At 36.9% G+C, this 20550-nt stretch overlaps 1 protein-coding gene across 12 annotated transcripts in view; it reads right to left on the bottom strand.

The window, feature by feature from the left end:
• ABCC9 (ATP binding cassette subfamily C member 9) overlaps positions 1 to 20550 on the bottom strand; it is a 150893-nt gene that overhangs the window by 106080 nt on the left and 24263 nt on the right. For all 12 annotated transcript variants that reach the window (XM_082738588.1, XM_082738590.1, XM_082738589.1 and 9 more), the window contains 6 exons: positions 15525 to 15691; positions 14310 to 14552; positions 12043 to 12237; positions 9927 to 10079; positions 9145 to 9300; positions 7150 to 7284 (listed from right to left, as the gene is read on the bottom strand). In XM_082738588.1, the coding sequence (XP_082594714.1) occupies positions 7150 to 7284; positions 9145 to 9300; positions 9927 to 10079; positions 12043 to 12237; positions 14310 to 14552; positions 15525 to 15691 (1049 nt within the window). The remainder of the gene's footprint in view (positions 1 to 7149; positions 7285 to 9144; positions 9301 to 9926; positions 10080 to 12042; positions 12238 to 14309; positions 14553 to 15524; positions 15692 to 20550) is intronic.

The following is a 20550-nucleotide window of genomic DNA, read 5'->3' as shown; positions in this document are numbered from 1 at the left end:
GATAAGGAAAATGTGGTCCATATACACTATGGAGTATTATGCCTCCATCAGAAAGGATGAATACCCAACTTTTGTAGCAACATGGACAGGACTGGAAGAGAGTATGCTGAGTGAAATAAGCAAGCAGAGAGAGTCAATTATCATATGGTTTCACTTATTTGGGGAGCATAACAAATAGCATGGAAGACATGGGGAGTTAGAGAGGAGAAGGGAGTTGTGGTAAATTGGAAGGGGAGGTGAATCATGAGAGACTATGGACTATGAAAAACAATCTGAGGGGTTTGAAGTGGTTGGGGGGTGGGAGGTTGGGGTACCAGGTGGTGGGTATTATAGAGGGCACGGATTGCATGGAGCACTGGGTGTGGTGAAAAAGTAATGAATACTGTTATGCTGAAAATAAATAAATTAATTAAAATTTTTTAAAAAAGAGTGACATTACTTCTAGAGCACTGGGTGTTATATGCAACTGATGAATCACTGAAATCTACCTCTGAAACTAATACACTATATGTTAATTAACTGATCTTAAATAAAATAAAATTTTAAAAAATTCTTAAACAAGTGTTTTTTTTTTTTTTTTGCAACACAGAAAATACACATTTGCTGCCTAAGGATTGAAATAAAATGTATCAATTTCCAAATTATTCTGAGTGGCGGGTATTCATTTCCCATTATTTTAAAAATAAAACAGCTTAGGGGGAGGAGTCAAGATGGCGGAGTAGTAGCAGGCTGAGACTACTTCACCTAGCCGGAGATCAGCTAGATAGCTTATCTAAAGATTGCAAACACCTGCAAATCCATTGGCAGATCGAAGAGAAGAAGAACAGCAATTCTGGAAACAGAAAAACAACCACTTTCTGAAAGGTAGGACCGGTGAAGAAGTGAATCCAAAGCCACGGGAAGATAGACCCCGGGAGAAGGGGCCGGCTCCCGGCAAGCGGCGGAGCAACGGAGCACAAAATTAGGACTTTTAAAAGTCTGTTCCGCTGAGGGACATCGCTCCAGAGGCTAACCCGGGGCGAAGCCCACGTGGGGTCAGCGTGGCCTCAGGTCCCGCAGGGTCACAGAAGAATCGGGGGTGTCTGAGTGTTGCAGAGCTTGCTGGTATTGGAACGGGAAAGCCGGCTACAGAGACAGAGCTGACAGTAAGACCACAGCTCTGTGTTACCTTGAACCGGTCGCAGGCTCGGTGAGCTCGGAGCGTGGCCGGAGGTCAGGCAGACGGGAGTACTGGGTGCTATTCTCTGAGGGCGCACTGAGGAGTGGGGCCCTGGGCTCTCGGCTCCTCCGGGCCGGAGACCAGGAGGCCGCCATTTGTATTCCCATCCTCTGGAACTCTATGGAAAGCGCTCAGGGAACAAAAGCTCCTGAAAGCAAACCCGAGCGGATTACTCACCCCGGCCCCTGGTAAGGGTGGTGCAATTCTGCCTGGGGCAAAGACACTTGAGAATCACTACAACAGGCCCCTCCCCCAGAAGATCAACAAGAAATCCAACGGGACCAAGTTCACCTACCAAGGAGTGCGGTTTCAATACCAAGGAGAGCAGCAGAATTCCAGAGGAGGAGAAAGCAAAGCACGGAGCTCATGGCTTTTTCCCTGTGATTTTTTTTAGTCTTGCAGTTAATTTAATTCTTTTCTTTTTCATTTTTTGTTTTTTTTCTCGCCTTCTGGTAAAATTTTTTTTTAACTTTTACCTTTTTCTTTTTTAACATTTTTTAACTAGTTTATCTAATATATATATTTTTTCTTTTTTATATTTTTCTTATTTGTTTTCTTTTTTTTAATTCTTTTCTTTTTCCTTTTTTTTCTTTTTTCTTTTTTTTTTTTCTCTTTCTTCCTTTTTGAACCTCTTTTTATCCCCTTTCTCCCCCCTCACCATTTGGGATCTCTTCTAATTTGGTTAAAGCATATTTTCCTGGGGTTGTTGCCACCCTTTTAGTATTTTACTTGCTCCTTCATATACTCTTATCTGGACAAAATGACAAGACGGAAAAATTCAACACAAAAAAAAAAAAAGAACAAGAGGCAGTACCGAAGGCTAGGGACCTAATCAATACAGACATTGGTAATATGTCAGATCTAGAGTTCAGAATGACAATTCTCAAGGTTCTAGCCGGGCTCGAAAATGGCATGGAAGATATTAGAGAAACCCTCTCAAGAGATATAAAAGCCATTTCTGGAGAAGTAAAAGAACTAAAATTTAACCAAGTTGAAATCAAGAAAGCTATTAATGAGGTGCAATCAAAAATGGAGGCTCACACTGCTAGGATAAATGAGGCAGAAGAAAGAATTAGTGATATAGAAGACCAAATGACAGAGAATAAAGAAGCTGAGCAAAAGAGGGTCAAACAGCTACTGGACCACGAGGGGAGAATTCGAGAAACCATAAGACGAAACAACATTAGAATAATTGGGATTCCAGAAGAAGAAGAAAGAGAGAGGGGAGCAGAAGGTATACTGGAGAGAATTATTGGGGAGAATTTCCCCAATATGGCAAAGGGAACGAGCATCAAAATTCAGGAGGTTCAGAGAATGCCCCTCAAAATCAATAAGAATAGCCCCACACCCCGTCACCTAATAGTAAAATTTACAAGTCTCAGTGACAAAGAGAAAATCCTGAAAGCAGCCCGGGAAAAGAAGTCTGTAACATACAATGGTAAAAATATTAGATTGGCAGCTGACTTATCCACAGAGACCTGGCAGGCCAGAAAGAGCTGGCATAATATTTTCAGAGCACTAAACGAGAAAAACATGCAGCCAAGAATACTATATCCAGCTAGGCTATCATTGAAAATAGAAGGAGAGATTAAAAGCTTCCAGGACAAACAAAAACTGAAAGAATTTGCAAACACCAAACCAGCTCTACAGGAAATATTGAAAGGGGTCCTCTAAACAAAGAGAGAGCCTACAAGTGGTAGATCAGAAAGGAACAGAGACCATATACAGTAACAGTCACCTTACAGGCAATACAATGGCACTAAATTCATATCTCTCAATAGTTACTCTGAATGTTAATGGGCTAAATGCCCCTGTCAAAAGACACAAGGTATCAGAATGGATAAAAAAACAAAACCCATCTATATGTTGCCTCCAAGAAACTCATTTTAAGCCCGAAGACACCTCCAGATTTAAAGTGAGGGGATGGAAAAGAATTTACCATGCTAATGGACATCAGAAGAAAGCAGGAGTGGCAATCCTTATATCAGATCAATTAGATTTTAAGCCAAAGACTATAATAAGAGATGAGGAAGGACACTATATCATACTCAAAGGGTCTGTCCAACAAGAAGATTTAACAATTTTAAATATCTATGCCCCCAACGTGGAGCAGGCAACTATATAAACCAATTAATAACAAAATCAAAGAAACACATCAACAATAATACAATAATAGTAGGGGACATTAACACTCCCCTCACTGAAATGGACAGATCATCCAAGCAAAAGATTATCAAGGAAATAAAGGCCTTAAACGACACACTGGACCAGATGGACATCACAGATGTATTCAGAACATTTCATCCCAAAGCAACAGAATACACATTCTTCTCTAGTGCACATGGAACATTCTCCAGAATAGATCACATCCTCGGTCCTAAATCAGGACTCAACCAGTATCAAAAGACTGGGATCATTCCCTGCATATGTTCAGACCACAATGCTCTAAAGCTAGAACTCAACCACAAAAGGAAGTTTGAAAAGAACCCAAATATATGGAGACTAAACAGCATCCTTCTAAGGAATGAATGGGTCAACCAGGAAATTAAAGAAGAATTGAAAAAAATCATGGAAACAAATGATAATGAAAATACAAAATCTGTGGGACACAACAAAGGCAGTCCTGAGAGGAATATATATAGCGGTACAAGCCTTTCTCAAGAAACAAGAAAGGTCTCAGGTACACAACCTAACCCTACACCTAAAGGAGCTGGAGAAAGAACAAGAAAGAAAACCTAAGCCCAGCAGGAGAAGAGAAATCATAAAGATCAGAGCAGAAATCAATGAAATAGAAACCAAAAAAACAATAGAACAAATCAACGAAACTAGGAGCTGGTTCTTTGAAAGAATTAATAAAATTGATAAACCCCTGGCCCGACTTATCAAAAAGAAAAGAGAAAGGACCCAAATAAATAAAATCATGAATGAAAGAGGAGAGATCACAACTAACACCAAAGAAATACAAACTATTATAAGAACATACTATGAGCAACTCTACGGCAATAAATTTGACAATCTGGAAGAAATGGATGCATTCCTAGAAACATATAAACTACCACAACTGAACCAGGAAGAAATAGAAAGCCTGAACAGACCCATAACCAGTAAGGAGATTGAAACAGTCATTAAAAATCTCCAAACAAACAAAAGCCCAGGGCCAGACGGTTTCCTGGGGGAATTCTACCAAACATTTAAAGAAGAACTAATTCCTATTCTCCTGAAACTGTTCCAAAAAATAGAAATGGAAGGAAAACTTCCAAATTCATTTTATGAGGCCAGCATCACCTTGATCCCCAAACCAGACAAGGATCCCATCAAAAAAGAGAGCTATAGACCAATATCCTTGATGAACACAGATGCGAAAATACTCAACAAAATACTAGCCAATAGGATTCAACAGTACATTAAAAGGATTATTCACCACGACCAAGTGGGATTTATTCCAGGGCTGCAAGGTTGGTTCAACATCCGCAAATCAGTCAATGTGATACAACACATCAATAAAAGAAAGAACAAGAACCATATGATACTCTCAATAGATGCTGAAAAAGCATTTGACAAAGTACAGCATCCCTTCCTGATCAAAACTCTTCAAAGTGTAGGGATAGAGGGCACATACCTCAATATCATCAAAGCCATCTATGAAAAACCCACCGCAAATATCATTTTCAATGGAGAAAAACTGAAAGCTTTTCCGCTAAGGTCAGGAATATGGCAGGGATGTCCATTATCACCATTGCTATTCAACATAGTACTAGAGGTCCTAGCCTCAGCAATCAGACAACAAAAGGAAATTAAAGGCATCCAAATCGGCAAAGAAGAAGTCAAATTATCACTCTTCGCAGATGATATGATACTATATGTGGAAAACCCAAAAGACTCCACTCCAAAACTGCTAAACTTATACAGGAATTCAGTAAAGTGTCAGGATATAAAATCAATGCACAGAAATCAGTTGCATTTCTCTACACCAACAGCAAGACAGAAGAAAGAGAAATTAAGGATTCCATCCCATTTACAATTGCACCCAAAACCATAAGATACCTAGGGATAAACCTAACCAAAAAGGCAAAAAATCTATACTCAGAAAACTATAAAGTACTCATGAAAGAAATTGAGGAAGACACAAAGAAATGGAAAAATGTTCCATGCTCCTGGATTGGAAGAATAAATATTGTGAAAATGTCTATGCTACCTAAAGCAATCTACACATTTAATGCAATTCCTATCAAAGTACCATCCATCTTTTTCAAAGAAATGGAACAAATAATTCTAAAATTTATATGGAACCAGAAAAGACCTCAAATAGCCAAAGGGATATTGAAAAAGAAAGCCAAAGTTGGTGGCATCACAATTCCGGACTTCAAGCTCTATTACAAAGCTGTCATCATCAAGACAGCATGGTACTGGCACAAAAACAGACCCATAGATCAATGGAACAGAATAGAGAGCCCAGAAATAGACCCTCAACTCTACAGTCAACTAATCTTCGACAAAGCAGGAAAGACTATCCAATGGAAAAAAGACAGCCTCTTCAATAAATGGTGCTGGGAAAATTGGACAGCCACATGCAGAAAAATGAAATTGGACCATTTCCTTACACCACACACGAAAATAGACTCAAAATGGATGAAGGACCTCAATGTGAGAAAGGAATCCATCAAAATCCTTGAGGAGAACACATGCAGCAACCTCTTCGCCCTCAGCCGCAGCAACATCTTCCTAGGAACAACGCAAAAGGCAAGGGAAGCAAGGGCAAAAATGAACTATTGGGATTTCATCAAGATCAAAAGCTTTTGCACAGCAAAGGACACAGTTAACAAAATCAAAAGACAACTGACAGAATGGGAGAAGATATTTGCAAACGACATATTAGATAAAGGACTAGTGTCCAGAATCTATAAAGAACTTAGCAAACTCAACACCCAAAGAACAAATAATCCAATCAAGAAATGGGCAGAGGACATGAACAGACATTTCTGCAAAGAAGACATCCAGATGGCCAACAGACACATGAAAAAGTGCTCCATATCACTCGGCATCAGGGAAATACAAATCAAAACCACAATGAGATATCATCTCACACCAGTCAGAATGGCTAAAATCAACAAGTCAGGAAATGACAGATGCTGGCGAGGATGCGGAGAAAGGGGAACCCTCCTACACTGTTGGTGGGAATGCAAGCTGGTGCAGCCACTCTGGAAAACAGTATGGAGGTTCCTCAAAATGTTGAAAATAGAACTGCCCTATGACCCAGCAATTGCACTATTGGGTATTTACCCTAAAGATACAAACGTAGTGATCCAAAGGGACACGTGCACCCGAATGTTTATAGCAGCAATGTCCACAATAGCCAAACTATGGAAAGAACCTAGATGTCCATCAACAGATGAATGGATCAAGAAGAGGTGGTATATATACACAATGGAATACTATGCAGCCATCAAAAGAAATGAAATCTTGCCATTTGTGACAACATGGATGGAACTAGAGCGTATCATGCTTAGTGAAATAAGTCAAGCAGAGAAAGACAACTATCATATGATCTCCCTGATATGAGGAAGTGGTGATGCAACATGGGGGCTTAAGTGGGTAGGAGAAGAATAAATGAAACAAGATGGGATTGGGAGGGAGACAAAGTATAAGTGACTCTTAATCTCACAAAACAAACTGAGGGTTGCTGGGGGGAGGGGGTTTGGGAGAAGGGGGGTGGGATTATGGACATTGGGGAGGATATGTGCTTTGGTGACTGCTGTGAAGTGATTCACAGACCTGTACCCCTGGGGATAAAACTATATGTTTATAAAAAATAAAAATTAAAAAAAAAAATAAAAAAAATAAAAGTATGTCGAATAACAAATAAATAAATAAATAAATAAAACAGCTTAGTAGATTTTTCCTAATCAAGTTTCCAAATGATGTGAACGTACCAGAGTGCTTTTCTGAGCCTCTGCCAACTTTGTAGCGATGAAGTACTGAATTGGCGCAAGGAGAACAATGACAGCTGCACCAACCAATGCGCTCGATCCAAGTAAATTATAGAGCAGAATCACTCCCATTATGATCTAGAAAGGAAGCCAAATGGAAAATGGAAAATGAACCACTGCATGAAAGGAAATATATTTTGGCGAAAATGTACTATTTCTTCATTATTGATTGATTAATAAATACATGTATTTGGAAGTCAACTCAACTAAGAACAGTTGGGTCTTGCTATGTTTGTTGGGGGAAAGCTAAGTGGTAGGAATTTATTTTTAGTTTGATGATCTGTAAAACGAGTGTCAAACCAAGTTACTGCATGAGGCTGTAGACTGGTCCCCTGATGCTTCTGACCTTCTAAGACAGTCTTCACATTTTTTTCTTGAAAACATTATCACCCACTGTAACTGGCATTCCATATTGTCATGGAGCTCTACTAACTTTTCCAGGTAGGAAGGATGGAAAGCAGGAGGCAGCATCATAACGTACGTGAGCCCTGGAAGGCTGTTTGCAGGCTAAAGGAATAATCTGAGTTCCTCACAGCCTCAATGACCCCAGAAGTCACTTGATCACAAAAAGGCTAAGTTTCACTAAAACTACCAGAAAGCTAGAGTTGGTGGTGCCCCGCATTACCTCGCTTCTTTTTTTATTTCCCCAAACCCAGGGTCAACCCTCTCTGGTTTGTCACTTTGTTCTTCTTCCTTTAAAAAATAGGATTTGATCCCACAATCTTTCTCCCTACTTTTTTTCCTCCAGTAGCTCAGTTTATCATGGCTGAAAATGTCAACTAATGAACTATATCTGTGTAGTTAAAGCATTAAATCCTTGTGTGTTTGCCAATGATAACAGCTTAACAGTGGCCTTTTGGAGACAAGTGCACATATTTACTGCCTAACCAATTGGGCTTTTTAGGGATTCCGGTCAAAATGAAAGTTTCCTTAACGTCACTCATGATGCAGTCTTTCACAGGCAGCCTAGGATTTGGGCTGCTTTTAAATTACATCATGTAGTCAGACACCTGTATATTAGTACAGACACTTGACCTGTATATAAGTACATATTAATAAAAAGAGACTGAGCATATTTTAAATCTTTCATTGTGTCATGGGCTGTGGATGACATGCATTTTTATTTGGCTTGGATTTCTATTTAAAACTGAAAAGGCCAAGAAAATTTTTAAACTACCATATCTGTAATATTGTATGTATTTTAATAAACATGGCACACAGGGACAAAGGTGACAGACTGGTTTGAATAAGTCTACAGTTTAAGCTCTATCTACAGGATGCAAAACTCGAGATAACTAAAAATATTCAGCATCACATGGAAGAAAGAGCTGAAAACATTTCTTTTGCTTCTTTTACTCAATCTTTTCTAAAATGCTATTTTCCATAAAAAAAAGAAAAGCTAAATTGTCCTCCAGCTTGTTAGTGTTCTTACCACCTAATAAAGTTTGACATTTTATAAAACATCAGCTATTGAAACTATGGAATGGAGTTGTTCTACTTTAGAAATGCTATGAGAGTCTGTCAAAATGAACAGGGTCAAGCCTTGGCTCTATGAATTTCCTGAATTTGGTCAACAACAGTAACAGCTAACAAATATTGGATGCCCATGAAATGTGAGGCATTATGCTGCATGTGCTACACATATTAACTTAGTCTTGACAATTCCAACAATTCTATGATGCAGATACTATTATCATTCCCATTTTAAAGTTGAGGAGATGAATGTTTTGAGGATTTTAAACACTTGTGCAAAGAAGGTAGAGCAGATATTTGAACCTAAGCAGTAGAATTCCACACCCCACTTTCCTAACTTATGTCAGAGTTCTGAATCTCTGCTTTCTTTCTATAAAAAGAGTATAATAACATCAGCCTATTTAAAAAGCTTGCCCTTTACTGAGCTAAGTATCTCGTACTCCTTTTGTTTTGTTATGGATCTACCTGAACAGGCATTGCCCATAGATTGGGACACAGGAACAAGAACCACATAAGTTGATTGGTTTCAATGGCAACCAAGTTATTGATCTGTCCCAGGGTCATCTCACCCATGGATAAATTAGATGTAGACAGCCTAAGGATTTTATTGTATATCATCGCCTGCAAAAAAGAAAAACAAAAAAAGTACTTGAAGCTCTAAACTTAATCAACACTATATATATTCACTTTTATTAAAAAGATAACATTTTAAATTTTTCTAGAGAAAAAGGAGGGGAAAAAACCTAGAATGCCATCTTTTTAAGTCAACCACTCTCTTCATTTTAGCATAGTTACTTTCTATCCTCAATTACATACAAACTTAATTTTCTGGCAGTATAATCAAAATGTATACTCAATTTCAAACATAAGCTCTAGAACAAACCAAGACAAAGTTTTCCAAAGGTTTTTCTCTCTTTCTTTCTTTTCTCTTTCTTTCTTCCTTTCAGCAGCCTCCACACTCAGCATGAAGCCCAACCTAGGTCTTGAACTCACAACCCTGAGATCAAGAGTCGATGCTTAACCTACTGACCTACCCAGGTGCCCCCAAATTCTCTTATTATTACAAAACATTTTAAAAATTCTGGGGGTTACTAATTAGCTCTGTTTCTTTTATTAAGCAGCTCCTAGAAACGTACTATCAGAGTAAAAACAGGTCGTGAAAAACAAAATTACCTCCACTACCCTTCTATCATCGGATGGGTATATGGCATTTTCAAAACACAAAGATCATTAAAGCTTGTACATACCAGCAGAGCTCCACGGAGGTTAATGCCAGTCTCTATGGTTACATAGTAGGAAGCCTGCAAAAACGTCCTTTGCAGAATAAGGGCCAAGAAAAGAAGAACTGCTAGTACATAAGCATTTTCAAGAAATTCCTTTGATGAAAGCGTTTCTGAAATCTTGTCCCAAAAGAAAAAGACATAAATTAAAACTTCTCTTTTCATATGCCAGGGGTACAGTTCACATCTATCAAATGACACATGATTTTTAAATATAAAAACTCAATGTCTTTATAACAGCAGTGAAATGAACCACAACAAGGCCATTTTGGCTTTTCTTCATCCTGTTCACAGATACAAATACAAACTAGTTCAATGCATAAAATCCCAAATTGATCATTACAATTGCTGTAAATGCCAGATAGTAGAAAAAAGGTACACATTAATCTTTAAAAACTTGAATATACTTTCTGCAAAGATATATTATTCCATCTTGAGACGTAGTAACTGAAGATCGAAATTAATTTAGACTATAATTTTGAAGTAGAAATCACAAAACTGGTAGTTAGTTGGTCAGCAAGACCACTAATACAGAAATACAACTTCAATAGCTTTGCTAATTAAAATATTATCAAAATTATCAAAGTTACTAAAATAATTCCACATAGTTGACTTATTTTAATTTTCATTTATCTTAATTTATATTAACAAAATAAATTATAAACTATAAAATATGTAATGTGGTTATTGACATTGACACTTCCAGGGACAAAACACAACTTATGAAATTGAGTAGGACGATGACCAAAGTCATCATAAGGACATACAAAACTGCTTTTTGTTTGTAACAATAGTATGTGGTAACTTATTAGTTAGAAGTGAGGGAAAGGTAACACTCAAGTAAGTACATCATGTCAATCTGGGCAATCTTTGTTTTTTATGGTATAGACCCATTAAATTCTGTTTCTGGTCACTTCCTCTTCTTTCATGAGGATACACAGAAATGTGTAAGTTCTGTTCCTTCTCAGAAAAATATGTGGTTAATACATGTAAGGGAGAGAGATGATAGAAAAATTCTATGTGGAATGTATGGAATGTAATCAGGTTTGTCGGGGTAAAACACCACAAAAGTGCATTCAATGGTGAAAATATCTGGTTCACTTTCATAATAATTTCACCAGTATGTGCAAGTGACTAGGCTACACATTGTGAACATAAATATTAACAGTTCATAGTCCTTCTATTTAAAGAGCTTACCTCTTAGAAAGATAAGAATATCCATAAATAACATGCTCATTTAAAGAACATTTATAGCAAGTGCCAAGGTGAAAAAAAACAATGTGTTGGATAGTACAAAGAAGAATCAAATACCAACCAGAACAATCAGAAAAGCTTCACTGAGGAGGTGGCATTTGATGTAGGCTTTGAGAATGCATGAAATTTTAGTAAGTGAAGAAAAAAAGGACAGAAAATTAGGTTGAGGGAATAGAAAAGGAAAATTGATGCATAACTAGACTAGAGTTTCTATCTGTGAACCTAGAGAAATCAACTCTTACCAAGAAATTGGGAAGTTCATGATGAGATTTTCTTAAGAACAGAGAAAAGACTATATATTTATAACAGCAAATGTATAGTATTTTATATTGTATGACCCCCCAAAAGTAGCATGATATCTAATAAAAATATTATAATGTGAATTGTCCTGATCATAATGTGAAACAGGGTGATGGCTTTTATCATATAAGAAAAACGTATATAGTACAAATCACATTGCTAATTTGATTGGTCACAGCCTTCCCTAATGTACTCCTGAATGAAAGTTTTTCAAAGGGTTGCTGAAAAGATCAAAGAAAATAATCAATGTGAAAGTTCTGAGCATGGCTTCTGGCCCATAGTAGATACTCATTAAATGTTTATAGGCTCTGAATCTGAGAAATAATTTTGTTGAACAGATCCATTCAATGAATGCATAAACATATAATTTTCTCTACAAGGGAAATTATTGTTTTCTTCCTTTTAAATGCATTCAATTCTCTGTAAATAAGCCTGTTTGAACTGTTCAAAGAACTGCATTAATAAAAAGGAACAATTACAATGAAATCTGCCAATAATATGTTTCCTTTCAGAAGCACCACAAACTTACCCCTGTTGTGTTATTTGTCCCATTCTGGGTTTCATTCACACGCTGAACTATTCCAGAAATACAGAGAGGTCCAGCAAAACCCAGTAAGTCTGCAAGATAACGGAATGTGCTACTAAGTAGAATGGGTCGCCCAAAAGCTCTGTACATTGCTAGCCATATAGATGGAGTCCGGTTTGGATGATCTGCTACTTTTTTCTGAAAGAAAAGAAAAAAAGCACAGATGAACCAAACTAAAAATTTAGCACAGAAATTAATCTCAGCAACTGTGGCAATTCCTTCTGATATCTCTGATGATATTTGAAGTTTATAAGTAAGTGTTAATGAGTCCCTTTAATACAGTATGCATACTCCATAAACCATTGCATTTTATGCAAACAGTAGCTACTGAACACCTTTTAATGGGATAGAATGAGGAGTAAATAGGTCAGATTTTCAAAGACTTTGCATTATTTTTAGCTGTCAATGGATAACCCAAAATTCTTAAGGTCAAATTAATTTCAATTCTTTTTTGTTTGGAACATGGGTATCTGTCATGAATATTACCAAATACCATTGTATGGAAAAGAAGATCATAAAGTGTAAAAATGAAGCTTATTGGAAGACTAGACAAAATTTCTGGAGTTACTCCGTCACAAGATATCTATCATAAGCTAAAGATATTTTACTACAAGCTAAACAAAACAGATCATCTCAGCCTCAAATTGTTTCTCTTTCAGGTATTTCTCCATGAATAGTAGTCAGTACTGTTTAAAGTTGTGTTTCCAAGTCATTTGACAAAAAAATGCAAAACTGAAGAATGGCATATATATTTAAGCCAACACATTATTTCACCCATCTCTAGTGGTTTGTTGAAAGGGTTTTAAGACCTGAACAATCACCACAATTAAGTCTTCGAGAGGAAGTGGATAACGTTTTTGTTTTTTTTTTAATTTCATTGTGAGAAGCCAACTCAGTGGAATAGAATTCGATTGTGTTTCATATTCGATTCCCTATTAGATAAATAATTTGATTATTTTTTAAAGTTTATTAATGCAAGATGTTAACTCATTAAATTCAAGCTGATGTGTGTTATAAAGAGTACTCAGAACACTTAGACTAAAAAAAAAAAAAAGAAAATTTAAACTACGCATAGGCTATACTGTTAATCTTTACTTCAGCAAAGGAGTTTTTAAAAAATATTATGCAATACTTTTCCCAGAGGTGAAACCAAAGAGATGACTCAGGTTCATCTGTAGTAACCATTTCCTGCAATATTAATTTCATAAGACACATTTTTGACAGAAAACAGAGGTCATTTTCATCATTTACCATAAATGCTTTGTTGTCTTGATTTATAACAGACAAGAACTGTAACTGATTCACTATACCCTACGCTTTTCAAATGTTGTCGTGAAAACTATTTCAATTGCAATAATATTTGTAGATGACTGCCATATAAATTACATCTACCATTGTGGAGAGCACACATGACTATATAAATAATAACAAGACAAATTCAAAATATCCAAAGGCTCATATTTAAGGTTTTTAAGGCAATTTCTCAAAGAAAGTACCAGAAGAAACCAATTTTGACAGACACATAGGATGATACATGGAATAGGTAGGTTAACTTTATTTAATTCAATTTCTCAAATCTGAAATACAGGCTCCAAATTTTGGTCAATAATTAATTTAGGGATTTTAGTTTCTTAAATGTGATTATTATATGATTTATTTTTACCTTTATATAAAAAAATTATTGACCAGATAGTTGAAAAAACTTAATAACAATTCCATGAATTATTAACATTATATGGTAATAAGGATTAGATATACATGATCTTCGAATTTAATTTTTACTTCCCACTTGGTTCCAGAAAAAAAAAAAATAGTGTTCCCTCTATCCCTCCTCTATCTCCTCTGCTGGTGTATTCTCAGTGGCCCAATTCACGTGACTCAAAATTACTGGGAAAGACATAGACAGAAAATCTGACCTTTCTTAACCATTTAAGCTTAGTGACTTTATACTTAGCAGACCCATTTTCTTCTTCTTTCTTTCTTTCTTTAAGGTTTTGTTTGTTTATTTGACAGAGAGACGGAACACAACTGGGGGAGTGGGAGAGGGAGAAGCAGGCTCCCTGCTGAGTAGGGATCTGATGTGGGGCTCGGTCTCAGGATCCTGGGATCTGACCTGAGCCAAAAGCAGACGCTTAATGATTGAGCCACCCAGGCGCCCCAAAAGAGCCAGTTTCTACAATTATGGACATGAAAAACAGATATTAAATTACCTTTTGTTCTTCATATGCATCTTTCAGGCAAACATAATTTGTTACTGCCCTCATGGCTATTGGTAATTTCCCAATTGCTTTCAGATCAATAGGTTTTTTATGAGCAGATATGATAAGCGTGTTCATCCACCAGTATGTGGCTTTTGACAACAAATTCACAAATGGTTGAAGAAATCTCACACCCAGATCCTGGAGGTCTTCAGGAGGCTTTACTTTCTGAGGATTCATGAAGAATACATATCTCTGTGGCAAGAAAAATTCCACAGAATAATAATTAACCTAGTTCTTTTTTCCACATATTAAAATAAAATTTTAACCTTATCTACATTTTCATTTCAGGAAGACAAAAATGTGCATTTTAGTACCTCTTACATTTCTTTGGAAACATTTTTTGAAATAATTTCCCTAAAATGCCAGATTTTATGATTAATGCATTTATGGACAATTCCCAAAAAAAACATACAAACAAATTATCTCTTTAAAAGATAGTTATTACTAAGAACCAGTCTTTCATGATAGCCTGTGATAGGGTCAACTAAATAAAGATTTTTACATTATTTAGATTTTTTTTTTAATGTGTTGACACCATTATTGAGTCACACTCTGGTAATACGTGGTTTGGCTGATGTTCACTAACTTCTCCACTATTCCTTACAGCTTGTGACTTGCCATTCAGAGCAAACTCAAAGTGCTCTGGTAGAAAATGAATATTGAAAAATCATTCACTATTATGTCACACAACATAACAGCATTCTGTGATACAAAACACAAGAAGCATGAGTTTTGACCGTGTGACTTTGGATATAACTAGTTAACTCTGTAGAAGTTTCTTCAGCAGTGAAATGAGCAAACATATTATCTTCTTTTCATTTTGAAATTTCTAGAAATATAGTAGTTTGCTTATTAATATAAGTGTGCTTGGGACAAATCATGGATGATGGAATTTCCTGATGAAAACAATTTCATCCATAATATGAACTGAGCATAGTGTTTGGCACATAACAATCAATCAATATTTACAAATGAACAAATAGATTCTAGGGTCATACTGAGATTTCTGGAACACTAATAGCCTTAGTGATTAGTTCAACTTTTATACACCAAGAGGATATACATTTCTTCATCCTCTTGAATACTAGTAATTTCTAGCTGACTATAATCTTTAATATTGGGGTCTTGAATCCAGCAATTAAAAAAAAATGATAAGATACTAACTCTGACCCGAATTACATTGATCTCCACAGCCATGAGGAGTCCATTCAAGATGACCATAATGCCAGTGATGCAGAAACGCAGGTCTGATACTCCCCAACCGGACTGCCAGTACTTAACCAATTTTATGGTTTTTGTAATAAAGGCCATGACCCAATACAGAAATAGGGCTGAAAAATAAAAAAGACAAGGAAAAAGATGCAGTCTTTCCCTGATATATTTTTTAAACTTCATTGACATTTCAATATAAATATAATGCTTTTTAATAACAAAGATAATTTTAAATATTTTATTTCCACATAATTTAATTTTTTAAGAAAATAACACGTATGCCCCAGGGCACTTTTAGAGTTTTGAACTGAAGGTGTGGTAATGACTTTAAAAATGCTAGTGCTTCCACTCTGTAGTAGATGGACAGAAGTAAAAAGACACGTAAATAGGAATAATCTACACTCCAGAACTTAAGTGCAGTTCTGTTGACTTTAAAATTAATTCTATCTCCCGGTCTTTTTTTTAAAGAAGTCCCGATTATACTATATGAAGAATTCACAAGTTGTTATCTCTGTCACCGATCTAATAGGTAAGTGTTTTGCAGCTCCCAGGGGTATGTCTAATGGTATTACCTGGAATTATTATGGATGCACACTAGCTATATAATGGGGTTTCTGTTTTACAGATCAAAATTCAAGTAGTAAGTTAACTCTTCTCATGCAAATGGCTTAAAACGCCACACATCTCCACAAAGTGAAGAGAAGAATGATGATTCTACAGAACAAAGCCAGACTTTCTGCAGCGGATTGAGAAAGGTGGGGATCTATACCTTCTCCTAACCACAGCCAGCCTTTCATAACAAATATGAGATGGACACAATTTACTAGAAATCAAAGGTCCAGTATATTTCAAACTTTTGAATAAGGCTCAGTACAAGTGAATATGGGTTGAGAAAGAAGAAATCTGAAACACACATGAGACAATCCATTGTATAACACTTATCAGAGTTACTGAAGTTTAGAAGTTGCCACAATTTCCATAGTGAAAAAGAATGGAAACTTTGGCATATAAGCTCATTATCTATCTTGTTCTAGCATAAAATAGAAAATATCAAGAATAGATTTGAAGGGAAAAAGACTACTACATGCTGCTAGATGCTAACTAAAGAGATTTTGTCTTGAGGCACCTGGGTGGCTTAGTTGGTTCAGCATCCAACTTTGATTTTGTCTCAGGTCATGATCTCGTAATCCTGGGATTGAGGCCCACATTGGGCTCTGTGCTCAGCACATACTCTGCTTAGGATTCTCTCTCTCCCTTTCCCTTTGCCCCTCCCACTGTTCCTATGCTCTGTCTCTCTCACTCAAACAAATAAAATCTTTTTAAAAAGAGTTCATCTTACATATGAAGAAACAGATTGAAAGTTAGTAGAAGTAAAAAATACACAATGAAAACAGTAAACACAAGAAATCCGGAGTGACTACATAGTTTTAGATAAAGTAGACTTCAAAACAAGAATACTGTCATCAAAAATACTAATCCAGGGGTGCTTGGGTGGCTCAGTGGGTTAAAGCCTCTGCCTTCGGCTCAGGTCATGATCCCAGAGCTCTGGATCAAGCCCCGCATCAAGCTCTCTGCTCAGCAGGAGCCTGCTTCCTCCTCTCTTTCTGCCTGCTTCTCTGCCTACTTGTGATCTCAAATAAATAAATAAAATCTTAAAAAAAAATACTAATCCAAAGGGATACACAGACCCTGCTGTTTATAGCAATATTATCCACAATAACCAATTTATAAAAATAGCCCAAGTGTCCATCAGTTGAATGGATAAAGAAAATGTGGTATATACACACAATAGAATATTGCTCAGCCACAAAAAATGAAATCTTGCTATTTGCAATGACAGGGATGGAGCGAGAGAGTATTATGCTATGCAAAATAGGACAGAGAAAGACAAATATATGATTTCACTCATATGTGGAATTTAAGAAATAAAACAAATGAGCGAAGAGAGAAGGAAGAGAAAAAGAGAGGCAAACTAAGAAACAGACTCTTAACTTAGAGAGCAAACTGATGGTTACCAGAGGGAGGTGGGTGGGGGATTAAGGAGTACACTCGCGATGAGCACTGGGTGATATATTCAGTGTTGAATCACTAAATGTTTACCCGAAACTAATACTACACTGTATGTTAACTAACTGAAATTTAAATAAAAACTTGGAAAAAAAAAAGAGCATTATTAGAAACTTTGAAAACTTCTAATAATGACAAAGGTCAATTTTTTAGAGACACAACCATAAAAAATACAAATTTATTAATACATAAAAAATACTAAATTTAGATTTAGATCTGAATACTATTAACCACTATGAGTTTTGGTAAGTTACAAGTTTCAAGAAGGTAAACTTCGAGACTTCCCACACAGTTCGATATCTAGAAGTCTCCAAATATTTGCAAGTTAAACAACATAGTTCTAACTAACTGCATTTTGAAAAAGAAATCACTAGGGAAATCAGAAAGTATTCAAACTAAATTATAATAAAAATAGTACATATTAAAAATTTAAGGCTTGCAACTAAAACAATACTTTAAGAAAAAATTGTGGCTTTAAATATTTATTTTAGAAAAAAAGACAGATCCAAAATCAATGATTTAATTTTCTATCTTAAAAACTAGGGAAAGAACAATGATGAACAAAATAAATAAAAGGATGAAAATGATAGAGATAAGAGTAGAAAGCGATGAAATAGAAAATGAATAATTGAGAAAATTAGCAAACAGAATTGATTTTTTTAAAAAGATCAAGAAAATTGGGGAGGAGTCAAGATGGCGGAGAAGTAGCAGGCCGAGACTACTTCAGCTAGCCGGAGATCAGCTAGATAGCTTATCTAAAGATTGCAAACACCTGCAAATCCATCAGCAGATCGAAGAGAAGAAGAACAGCAATTCTGGGAACAGAAAAACAACCACTTTCTGAAAGGTAGGACCGGCGGAGAAGTGAATCCAAAGCGACGGGAAGATAGACCCTGGGGGGAGGGGCCGGCTCCCGGCAAGCGGCGAAGCAACGGCACACAAAATCAGGACTTTTAAAAGTCTGTTCCGCTGAGGGACATTGCTCCAGAGGCTAAACCGGGGCGAAGCCCACGCGGGGTCAGCGTGGCCTCAGGTCCCACAGGGTCACAGAAGGATCGGGGGTGTCTGAGTGTCGCAGAGCTTGCGGGTATTGGAACGGGAAAGCTGGCTACAGAGAAAGAGCCGACAGTAAGCTCGCAGCTCGGGGTGACCTTGAACCGGTCGCAGGCTCGGTGAGCTTGGAGCGCGGCCGGAGGTCAGGCAGACGGGAGTAACTGAGCGCGGTTCTCTGGGCGCGCACTGAGGAGTGCGGCCCTGGGCTCTCGATCCTCCGGGCCGGAGACCAGGAGGCCGCCATTTGTATTCCCGTCCTCCGGAACTCTACGGAAAGCGCTCAGGGAACAAAAGCTCCTGAAAGCAAACCCAAGCGGATTACTCACCCCGGCCCGGGGTAAAAGCGGTGCAATTCCGCCTGGAGCAAAGACACTTGAGAATCACTACAACAGGCCCCTCCCCCAGAAGATCAACAAGAAATCCAGCCGAGACCAAGTTCACCTACCAAGGAGTGCGGTTTCAATACCAAGGAGAGCAGCAGAATTCTAGAGGAGGAGAAAGCAAAGCACGGAACTCATGGCTTTTTCCCTGTGATTTTTTTTAGTCTTGCGGTTAATTTAATTTTTTTCTTTTTCATTTTTTGTTTTTTTTTTTTTTTTTTGCCTTCGGGTAAAAAAAAAAAATTTTTTTATTTTTTTTATTTATTTATTTTTTAACTGTTACCTTTTTCTTTTTTAACGATTTTTTACTAGTTTATCTAATACATATATATTTTTTTCTTTTTTATATTTTTCTTAGGTGTTTTCTTTTTTTCAAAAATTCTTTTTTTTTTTTTGTCTTTTTTCTTTTTTTTTTATTGTTTCCTTTTTGAACCACTTTTTATCCCCTTTCTCCCCCCTCACGATTTTGGATCTCTTCTAATTTGGTTAAAGCATATTTTCCTGGGGTTGTTGCCACCCTTTTAGTATTTTACTTGCCCCTTCATATACTCTTATCTGGACAAAATGACAAGACGGAAAATTTCAACACAAAAAAAAGAACAAGAGGCAGTACCGAAGGCTAGGGACCTAATCAATACAGACATTGGTAATATGTCAGACCTAAAGTTCAGGATGACAATTCTCAAGGTTCTAGCCGGGCTCGAAAAAGGCATAGAAGATATTAGAGAAACCCTCTTGAGAGATATAAAAGCCCTTTCTGGAGAAATAAAAGAACTAAAATCTAACCAAGTTGAAATCAAAAAAGCTATTAATGAGGTGCAATCAAAAATGGAGGCTCTCACTGCTAGGATAAATGAGGCAGAAGAAAGAATTAGTGATATAGAAGACCAAATGACAGAGAATAAAGAAGCTGAGCAAAAGAGGGACAAACAGCTACTGGACCACGAGGGGAGAATTCGAGAGATAAGTGACACCATAAGACGAAACAACATTAGAATAATTGGGATTCCAGAAGAAGAAGAAAGAGAGAGGGGAGCAGAAGGTATACTAGAGAGAATTATTGGGGAGAATTTCCCCAATATGGCAAAGGGAACAAGCATCAAAATTCAGGAGGTTCAGAGAACGCCCCTCAAAATCAATAAGAATAGGCCCACACCCCGTCACCTAATAGTAAAATTTACAAGTCTCAGTGACAAAGAGAAAATCCTGAAAGCAGCCCGGGAAAAGAAGTCTGTAACATACAATGGTAAAAATATTAGATTGGCAGCTGACTTATCCACAGAGACCTGGCAGGCCAGAAAGAGCTGGCATGATATTTTCAGAGCACTAAATGAGAAAAACATGCAGCCCAGAATACTATATCCAGCTAGGCTATCATTGAAAATAGAAGGAGAGATTAAAAGCTTCCAGGACAAACAACAACTGAAAGAATTTGCAAACACCAAACCAGCTCTACAGGAAATCTTGAAAGGGGTCCT

This window comes from Mustela nivalis, assembly GCF_964662115.1.
Source record: "Mustela nivalis genome assembly, chromosome: 7".
NCBI lineage: Eukaryota > Metazoa > Chordata > Mammalia > Carnivora > Mustelidae > Mustela > Mustela nivalis.
Note: the sequence above shows the minus strand (reverse complement) of the source record. Positions and strands in the feature narration are given on the sequence as shown.